Raw genomic sequence first — 10,591 nt, forward strand, 5'->3', positions numbered from 1 at the left:
GCCTGGGGCTCCACCTCCATCTCATCCCCTGCTGTGGACCTGGGATTCTACATCATCTTCTGCACAGCACAGATGCAGGAGTCCCTCTTGGGCCACGCAGGACTTGATGTGAACAAAAAACCAGACTTTTATTACAAGAAGTCACGGAGAGATTGGAGTTGCTGTAGCATAGCCCATCCTGTCCTGCCGAATCAAGAAGTTGAGCATGTCGAGGACCAGCAGAGCCTACTGGATTTAGCAGTTAGGAAATCATTGGGGATTTCGAGTGGGTGATTTCAGCAGAATAGTGAGGGAAGAAGTCACTTTTATGGGAATAAAGGAGAAGATGTTGGAAGTAAGGAGAGTGGGCTGTGTGTGTAGATTACCATTTCAAGAAGTCTGGGAGGAAGGCGAGAGGTATGGTGGTAACTTAGATGATGGAGGGTTGAGAGGAGGCATTTTCAAAGGACAGCGTGAGGTGGGGGTGTTTACACAATGAGGGGATGATCCTGGGGAGGTGGGGAGGTAAAATAAAGAATAATTGATAAGAGAAAGTCTGGAAAAAACTGGAGGGAAAAAAAAAGTCCAGATTGGTCTTGGAGAGGAATAGTTTACTCTCTGATGTTGCAACTCAGAGAGATTTGGAAGTGGAAGGGAAGGAAGCTGAAGGCTAAGTTAAGGTAAGATCAATTTTAATGATTAAGGACCATTTGAGGCACTTGCTGAGAGCATTGCAGAAGGAGGGCAGTGTGGCCACAGAAGCAAGGCCATGTGACTGCAGGAGAAGTGCTTGACAATCACTGCAAGGCAGTGATGATGGATGTTGAACCAAACAGTTGAGTAGAAAGTTGTCAAGCTATGAGAGGGAAGAAGTGTCTCATCTCCTTATATGGAACTTTCTGTATGTTTGAAGGTGGCAGAGAGAAAGATGTACATTCCGTGATACTCCTTGGTCAGCCAAGCAGCCATTCAGGAAACCTTTGGAATTTCCAGCAGCTTTGTCAATGGGCAATGCTGTGGGATGGCCATGGGAAGGAGGGAGGGGTTGTCTTCCAGTAATCACTGACTGCTTTCCACGCAGAACTTTAAGAAAACCGCTTGCTATCAGCTTCCAGTCAGAACAGCACTTGTAAAGGGTTGATCCTTAAACATCACTGAGTGAACACATCTCTGTCTTGTTCCAGGAATTTTAATCCTTGAAGCTAGATGGTATGAAAACAGCTTTTTTTCTGAAGCCAGGCTTGAATGGGTAGGAGAAGGAATGTGGACTTTGGGGTTAGGCAGACATCGTTTTGATATTTTAGCTGGGTGACTTTGACCTTCAGTCTGCCCTCTTCTTTCACTCTCTTTCTTGCTCACTGTCTTGCTTCTTGTAATCTGCCAAGGCTGGGATCCAGAGTTCTAGCTTCTGTGAATATAGGGGTCAGGCTCTGATACCAGTTTTCCTCTATCTGTTATGAACACTCAACATTCAACAGAGACATTCAGCACCTGTTACGTTCCCAGCATCCTGCTAGGTGCTGGGGATCACCAGTGAGCAAGAGAGACACCCTTGGGGCATCTGCTGTTCAACAGGAAAGACAATTAAACCAAATGGTGTGATATTATAAGGAAGCCACATAATGTTTTGGGAGTGGTTGGCAAGGACTGCTAGCCTGATGAGGGCGGTGGAGACTTGGAGAGATCAGCAGAAGCTAAAGCAGAGGGGCTGTGGGCAGGGCAATTCACTGGTGATCAGGACCAACGGCCAACCGGGACCGTCCATCCTGGAAAGCTCTATGCGGCTCCTAGGGACTCAGGGCTGTGTGCATTTGTGTGACTTCGCCATGATCTCAACTCTAAGTATCAGCTCTTTTCCACTCTTACAGCTGCCTCTCCCCAATTTCAGTGTATGCCAGTGCTCTGCTCTCCAACCCCGGAGTCCACCAGGCAATTCTCATGTTTGGTAATGAAGGGACTGAAGGTTTTGAGGGCTTGCAAGAGCATCTGTGGCTGCTGCTATTTTTCCAGCAGGTGGCAGCTTCTCTTGCTAACATTTAAACTATGTGTCCCACAGGGCCCATTGAAATTCCAAATAGCATTAAAAAAACATTTATTTGGACAATATTAATAATATATTTAAATCATTATGAAAATCTCTATTATGCCATGACCTTAGACATATTTTAATTTCTTAATGTTATATTTTAAACAACTTAACAAACCCCTATATCCACGGGGTGTATAGCTTGTGCTAGGATATAAGTTATTCTGTAAGTACAAGGATTTCCTTTATAGAATTCCATTTTCTAACTTGACTTTTAGTGAAAAGACTGATTTCATTGTGAATATTAAGTAAAAATGTAAGGGCCAGGGACAAAATATGAGTAAAGACCTAGGACCATGCCTGGCCTATTATAAGCACTCAGTGAACACTAGCTGCTATCATCATCATCACCACCATCATCATCATCACCACCATCATCATTGTCACCACCTTCATCACCATTACTATCACCATTACCACCATCACCATCACTATCACCATCATCATTCATCATCACCATTGTACCATCATCATCATCATGATCATCACCATCAACACGACCCCCACTACCATCATCACCATCACTGCCATATCATTATTATTATCATCACTGCCATCCTCACCATCACCATCACCATTAATACACCATCATCATCACCATCACCTAGTCTTAGAGTAAGCTTGTGCTTTCTTCCAGCTGTTGGTGTTGTCCAATATAGTAACTCATTATTCTTTATTTAAGGCATTTCCTGAGAGATATTTAAAACGTTATCATCTCAAACCATCTATCTTCTCTGTTCTTTGAGAATTTTGCAGTGCAGTCCCCGAGCTCTCCAGGAAACGTTAGGATATATTTGAGGGGAGAAAGGCGAGAAGTTGATGTCAGGTCCTCTGTCTGCAGCTTCTAGGAGAGGACTGACCAGCAACAGTGTAGTGACTGGTCAGTCCTGTAGTCTGGAGTTTCATGGCTGAAGTAAGGGTGATTGCTAACTGAGAAGGTCTTGTGCTAGACAGTGTCAAATGGGATGACCAGTATGGGGTCATGCCATGTGTTCACCCATGGCAGACTTTTCCCCATGGGGCTAACTTTGCACATTTGCTTGGGGATGGTGGGGAAGGGGAGAGTGGGAAGGCACTGGAAGAGGGGACTTTGCACACTGCATGCTGCACCTAAATGTGGCCCTCTGCTCACCTTCCTGCTCCCAGGAAGTGGGAGTTCAGGTGGCCCCAAGGTCTCCTTCAAATTCTCAACCACTTTCTAAGGATAGAAAATGAATTGCATCTCTGTGCACTACCTGCTTTGCCATTCATTAAAATGCCTATTATTGTGTTATCCTGTTTCATTTCATGCTCCTTTACTCCCTTCTCTTGGTTCTCTTGCACAATAAAACAGCAGCATGAAACAAAAGAATGCCAAGCTGTCCTTCACTGCGTCTCTGTGGTGTCACATTTCTTTGCCATGTGTCATGCATGCCACTGCTTTGCTGCCTCACACCAATGGTAGGTGGGGCATGGGCTGGAGGGGCTGGGTCTCCAAGCAGAGCCCCCGGTCTCCACAGGAGGGACCAAGGTAGGGAATTGTGGGAGCGGATGGAAAAGACATCTGCTTAGATTGTCCAGGACCAATAAGGCTAATGGTCATTTGCCCAGAAGAAAGGACCATCTCAGGCCAGGTAAGTGGCCATCTTCCTCACCTGTCCGTCATTCATCCCAGCAAAGAGAAGGTGCTAGGGGAGGAGTGGAGCCAGAGAAGGACAGAGAGAGGTAGGAGGGTGGGAGGAAGGCACAGAGTTGGGGGAGGGCATATGGAGAGGCTGGTCTGTTCACAAATTACGATTTTTGTCAAGTTGCATCATATCCATGAGCCTCAGTTGTCTTATCTGTATAGCGGGATGATAGAAGTTTATCACAAATTCTGAGGAAGTGGAATGGAGGTTAATTCTGTATCTCTCTTGACAAAGCCGAGTTCCTAGATTTGGTATTTTTCTATGGCAATACGAATCAGTAAGGAAGGCAAGACCCTTTGAGTCACACAGACCTGACCTCAGGTTCTCATTTAGTCACTGCTTCGGTTTTCTATTGCTGCATAGCAATGACCGCAAGCACCAGCCAGGTATGAGCTCAGTTTTCCAGGAGACATTTGGCTGATGTCTTGTTCAAGGGGCTGTAAGGAAATTCCATAAACTGGGGAACTTACCAGCAACAAACACTTCCCGCGGTTCTGAAGGCTGGGGTGTCCACGAAGGAGGCCCTCAGAGGTTCGGGGTCTGGTGGAGTCGCACTTTGTGGTTCATAGATGGTCTCTTTGCCGTGTCCTCCCATGGTGGAAGGGTCAAGCTAGTGCCCTGGGGCCTATTTCGTAAGGGTACTGATCCTCTTCACAAGGGCTCTGCCCTCATGATGAATCATTTCCCAGAGACCCCGCTTCCTAACACCATCACCTGCAAGGGGAAGGACTTCAACATATACATTTTGTGGAGGACACAAATCTTAGACAGCACAGCTGGGCTCTCGGCTCAGGGTCTCACACTCAAGGTGTCAGCCAGGCTGACGGGGTTCTCATCTGGATGCTCCTGAGAAGAATCTGCCTCCAAGCTCACTTGGGTTGCTGGCAGGATTCAGTGCCTCGTTTAAGACTCAGGTCCCTGTCTTCTTGCTGGCTGTCAGCTGGGAGCTGCTCTCAGCAGCTGGGGGCCACCTGCCTTCCTTAACCAGCTCCCCCTCCATCTTCAACGCCAACCGTGGAGACCTTCTTCACAACTGAATCCTTGCCAAGCTTCCAATCTCTCCGCCTTCTGCCTCTGGCCTCTAGACTCAGATGGAAAGGGCTCCTGTGACAGCTGGAGCTCACCCAGACACTCCCCTTTTTTAAAAGTCAGCTATGCCTTATCACACAGCCTGACTGGGAGTGACTGCCCCATCACATCTATGGTTCACGTGCACAATCAAGGACAGGGGTGGGAATCCTACATGCCACAGTCACTGTGATTCTACATGCCACAGTCACTGATTAGTCATGAGAGCTGGGAAATGGTAATGAACCCCTGTGGGCCTCAATGTTCTGTTCTCTAAAATGGGGTGGTTACAGATAAGCCAAGTACCTAGCAGGTAGTAGATACTTGACAGATCTAAGAGCCACACTTTTCCACCTAAGAATTGTCTCCCAAGCCCCTAATCAAGGCCCAGCTTTCCCTGCTGTGTATTCTCTGCAGAATGTGTCCTAAGTACAGTTGCACCTCCCTATAAAAGGGAAGGGGTTAGAAGCTTAGTGCAGAGTCCCTTAAGCTTACAGGGCAGAATAATCTCAGATGTCAGCTAGAAATGCTTTCCCTCAGTCGTTCCCCCCGATATTCTCCTTCAGTGGGGCTGTGGTGGGGCCAGGTTCCGCCTTTGTACCAAGCACCCTGAGTGATTTTGATGTGGCTGATCTGCAGACCACACGGAGGCATCCCGCCAGCGGTGACTGCGCCGACTCCAAGTCAGCCAGTTGGGTTTCAAAGTCTGACCCTGCTGTTCCCAGCGGGGTGTCCCTGCAGGGATGGTTGGACTTCTCTTAGTGCCCTCATCTGTAAAATGGGGACAATAACAGTTGCCTCACTGGGTGGCCCTGTGGAGTATGCAATAATCCACAATAGTGGATTTGCAATTGCAATTGCAGTAACTATTGCAAACGCAATAATTCATGATTATTGAGTAAAGTGCTCAGCTCGGGGCCTCACATTTGCTGTGTTCTCACTGTGAATTAATGTGATTGTTATTACTATAATAACGCCATGGCCCTGGGCCTGAGCCTGCCTCTACTCTGCCGCCCTGTGGGATTCTGGGCAGTGAGGCAGAATGATGGGCTCTGAGCTGCTGTTTGGGAACAGAATCTTGTTTGAACTTCAGGGAGCTGGTGGGAGGGAATGAGACAAGCTGTCCATGCCCTCCCGGCCCTGCCCTCGGTGACCCTTGGCCTTTCTTTTCCCCTGAAAGCTGTTCTTGGGTGTGCCTGCCCTTCCCTGTTCAGGCTGGGACCTGCCCAGCAGGTGATCTGAAAGCCAGGCCACCCTCTGCAGCAGCCGCCTGCTCAAGGACAGGGGCTGCCTCCTTCAGCCCAGGGCAGTGCCCAGACCCCAGGGTCAGGCAGCTCTCACTGAGCAGGGCAACTATGTGGCTGTGCTGTGTGTTAGGCCATCTTTGCTCTGACTGTCCTGGAGCCCCTCACCTCCTTCTCCCAGGGCCAGAGCATCCCCAGCTTGTTCATGCCGGATTTTTTTTTTTCTTTTCCAGACTGAGTCTTGTTCTGTCAACCAGGCTGGAGTGCAGTGACGTGATCTCGGCTTACTGCAACCTATGCCTCCCGGGCTCCAAGTGATCCTCCTGCCTCAGCCTCCTGAGTAGCTGGGATTACAGGCACCCACCACCACATCCAGCTAATTTTTTTTTTTTTTGTATTTTTGGTAGAGACAGGTTTTCTTCATGATGGCCAGGCTGGTCTTGAACTCCTGACCTCAGGTGATCCACCCGCCTCGGCCTCCCAAAGTGCTGCGATTACATGGGCGAGCCACCATACCGGGCCTCATGCCAGGCTTTGATGTGACTTGGGCCACAGCAGGCCTTTAGAAGGGAATCCAGCAAACCCAGGCCCATGGGCCAGTCTGTTCTGCCACGGGAAGAGGGGTGATAGCAGAGAGGCTCACTGAAAATTCTGATTTTAATTTCCTTTTGTCTGCTTTCAGGCAATTTTGGGCTGTAAATGCCAGATTTACTCCTCTTGCCCTATGCTCTAGGGGCTGGGGCCATGGCGGCCCAGGAAGGTTGAGATCCTTCCCCTTTCTCCACTGAACACCTCCTTGCCATGTATTCCTATTTCCTTCTCCCTGGCCTGGTTCCACATTCAACCTTTCTTCCTGGCCACCCTGGCTCTACCTGAGGGGAGGTCTGGGAAGGTGCTGGGCCTAGACCACCCCAAAAGGGTTGTCACTGTGGACACTGGGCAGGGCTCAGTGCATGGAGTGGCCTCAGGCCTGGAGCAGTCAGGAAGGCATGAGCTGGGACTTCTTCTGTCACCTCCACTTATCCGCTAAAAGTGTTTTAAATGCCTCCAGACCTAAGGTTGGGGCCCGAGGATGGAGAAGGCAGGGCATGGGCTGTGGCAGGTACTACGCATTGCTCATTTGGGGACTGGAGTTGAGGGGTGATTGGGAGTGCAGCCTGGCCACACTCCAGCATCCTTGGCCTGGAAGAAGGTCAGTTTGTGTCCCGGGATGCAACTGCTTAGCCCTGGGACTGTGACCAGGGCTGGGCGACAGGCAGATCCCTGGACAGGAGGCCTCTGTGTGGCTGTGCCACTGTCATAGGTAGCTTTGGGCACCATTCCCAGCTCTCCAGAAGGCAGCCATATCAGGCCTGCACTCTCATCTCCGGAAGGGGACTAAGTTAGCAGAGGACAGCGCAGTTGCTGGCCAGGGCCATGCAACTCATCACTGACCTCTCTCCTTTCCTTCTCTACAGCCGGGCCAGCACTTGGCTCCCAGCCCCCATCTGACTGTGTACACCGGGACCTGTGTGCCCCCGTCTCCTTCTAGCCCCTTCTCCTCCTCCTGCCGCTCCCCCAGGAAGCCTTTCGCCTCACCCAGCCGCTTCATTCGGCGACCCAGCACCACCATCTGCCCCTCACCCATCAGAGTGGCCTTGGAGACCTCATCAGGCTTGGAGCAGAAAGGGGAGTGCAGCGGGTCCATGGCCCCCCGTGGGCCCTCCGTCACTGAGAGCAGCGAGGCCTCCCTTGACACCTCCTGGCCTCGAAGCCGGCCCAGGGCGCCTCCTAAGGCCCGCATGGCTCTGTCCTTCAGCAGGTTTCTGAGACGAGGCTGTCTGGCTTCACCTGTCTTTGCCAGGCTCTCACCCAAGTGCCCTGCTGTGTCCCACGGGAGGGTGCAGCCCCTGGGGGACGTGGGCCAGCAGCTGCCACGACTGAAATCCAAGAGAGTAGCAAAGTAAGAACCAGAAGGGGATGTGCCATATGCATGGGTGGCTGTGGGTGTGCAGGCCTCTGCATGTGAACGTGCATGCTTTGGGCCGGGGACTGGGGTGGGGGAGAACAGGTACCCCAGGCAATCCACTCAGATCCCTTGGCCACTAGAAGGTCTTCAGAAACTCAGTTTTGTCCTCCATTCGCTTCCTGAGGAGGAGAAGGAACAGGTGTCCTTCTTTTTCATCTTCCAAATCTTTTCCACTTTTCCAAATCTTTTTTCTCCTTATATATTCTTCCACTCACCTTGTCCCATCCCAAGACCGTCATTAGTCTAAGGAATCCACTGCATCTGTAGAGAGCAGGAAAGACTGATGGCAGCAGTGGGAGCTGCAGGTGATGGGACGCCCTGGGCATGCTTCTGGGTGCTCCAGCTCCCTCCCTCACCATAAGTGCCATTGCCGTCCTTCCCCCCACCCTTTAGGAAACCTTCCCACCTTCCTCTCCATCCATTGGCACAGCCTCTTAGAGGGACTTTCAGGGAGCCTTGTCTGGCAGTCATTTCTGTGAAAATGAAAGTTCCTAGCCTTTGCCTGAGGGGTGGCCCCTCTAAACTTCATTTTGGGTGGTCTTGCAAGTCTGATCTCTGAGAATCCCAAGTTCCCTGAGACGGCCCAGGGGGTGCAGAACTAAGGCTCTGAGGAGTGCTCCATAATGCCTGGATCAGAGCAGAAAGAAAACTTGCAAGCGATGAAACACAGAGAATCAGCTCCTACTCTTACTGAGTTTTGGGGGAGACAGGGGCACCCCTGCACCAATCAACATGTGTTTGGCCCTGCCTGGGCTTGGAGAAGAAAGCGCCATGCAGAGGTCTTAGGTTGCCATGGATACCCAAGGAACGTGGCCTCTGTTGTGCGGTGTGCATGGGGACAGCCAGGCAGAGGTTGCTATCCCTCCTGCCTGTGTCGCTCAGGGGGAGAGGGAGGAGCAGGAGACTCTGGCTGCCTTAGGAGGGGAGTCAGAATCCGGTGTGAGTGTGTCTATTGATTTTTCCCACCTGGCCCTGCAGAGGGAATATTCCAGCTTTGGGGCCGCTGCTTTGCCTCATACATGGGCTTGGGACTTTTAAAAGGCTCTCTTCTCAAGGGCCACTACTACTACCTCAGAAGGCAGTTTTGTGTTTGGTTGTGTTTTTTTTTTTTTTTTTTTTGAGTTGGAGTTTTGCTCTGTTGCCCAAGCTGGAGTGCAGTGGTGCAATCTCGGCTCACTGTAGCCCTTCCGTCTCCCAGGTTCCAGCAATTCTCCTGCCTCAGCCTCCCAGGTAGCTGGAATCACAGGCACATGCCACCATGCCCAGCTAATTTTTTTGTATTTTTAGTAGAGACGGGGTTTCACCATTTTGGCTAGGCTGCTCTCAAACTCCTGACCTCAGGGGATCCGCCTGCCTTGGCCTCTCTAAGTGCTGGGATTACAGGCATGAGCCACAGTCCCCAGCACACATGAAGGCAGTTTAAAGGGGTTGATGACTGAAGTCCTGGTATGCCCTACAGGGACCTCCTGAATCCTTCAAAACCATAAAGATTCAAGCACCTCAGAAATGAAAATAAAGCACCTTCAGAATTATCTTTCATTCGACATGAAAATATGACTCCCCAATAAAAAGATTCCACTGAGCCAATCACTACACACACAACCTTTGTAGTCAAATGCTCTACCCCTGAGCTATACCTGCCCCATCAGTGTTTGGCAAATGCACCTGGTATGTTCATCTTCAAAGACGTCAGGATAATTTGGGGATGTGCTGTCCCTCCTGCACCTGCCCCTACATTACTGACTTTCCTCTTGCACCTGAAGCTTTTTCCAGATCAAAATGGATGTGCCCACGGGGAGCGGGACCTGCTTGATGGACTCAGAGGACGCTGGAACAGGAGAGTCGGGTGACCGGGCCACAGAAAAGGAGGTCATCTGCCCCTGGGAGAGCCTGTGAGGGAAAGGCAGGCAGAGCTGGGGGCTCTGGACCAGGAAGATGCTCTGACAGATGCCATGGGATGGGCCACAGGACACACTCACTCGAGAACCAAAGTGCATTTGAGTGACATTTGAGGGTTGGGGAGACAAGATGGGGTAGATTGTGGCAAAGAATGCTCTGGCTGGTTACCAGGGGCCAACTCCTTCTCCTCCTGACCCTCCCTCCCTTGGGCAGAAGAAAGGCATGTAGACCAGGAGACTTTCCCTGCTGCCTTAAAAACAATAAAAGGTTAACTTTAAGTTTCTTGGAATGTTAGTGTGTGCCTGGTTTTGTTAGTAACTTATGAGCTATTATTTATGAGTTAAACTCACGTCTCTTCTTCAATCTTCTGGACAAAGGGACATTGAGTCGCTTCCAAGAGCTCTCTCCTTGTCTAAATGGGTTTGTGCACAACGCTTTTCTCATTAGCAGAGCTCCCCAGGGGGTGCCCCAGGGCATGGCATCTCACAGGAATGGAGAGAGGGCTGGGAGCAGGTACACTCCTAAAACGCCAGGTGTGTTGTCTCAGGTCCTCCAAGAAGCAGACACCAAGGTGAGATTCTGTGGACAAGAGATTTGTTGGGGAAAACACCTGTGGTAGATAGAGGAGGGGCCACATCTG

General features: G+C 50.5%; 1 protein-coding gene across 13 annotated transcripts in view; it reads left to right on the top strand.

The window, feature by feature from the left end:
- The window catches only part of RGS9 (regulator of G protein signaling 9), a 100,860-nt gene extending 90,620 nt beyond the window's left edge, over positions 1-10,240 (top strand). For all 13 annotated transcript variants that reach the window (XR_012426029.1, XR_012426030.1, XM_065531864.2 and 10 more), the window contains 2 exons: positions 7,502-7,986; positions 9,816-10,240. Coding sequence is in view for 11 of the 13 variants with exons in the window: in XM_065531864.2 (XP_065387936.1) it covers positions 7,502-7,986; positions 9,816-9,948 (618 nt within the window). In the remaining 2 variants the exon portion in view is untranslated. The remainder of the gene's footprint in view (positions 1-7,501; positions 7,987-9,815) is intronic.
- The last annotated feature ends 351 nt before the right edge of the window (positions 10,241-10,591 follow it).

The sequence above is a fragment of the Macaca fascicularis genome, chromosome 16, assembly GCF_037993035.2.
Source record: "Macaca fascicularis isolate 582-1 chromosome 16, T2T-MFA8v1.1".
NCBI lineage: Eukaryota > Metazoa > Chordata > Mammalia > Primates > Cercopithecidae > Macaca > Macaca fascicularis.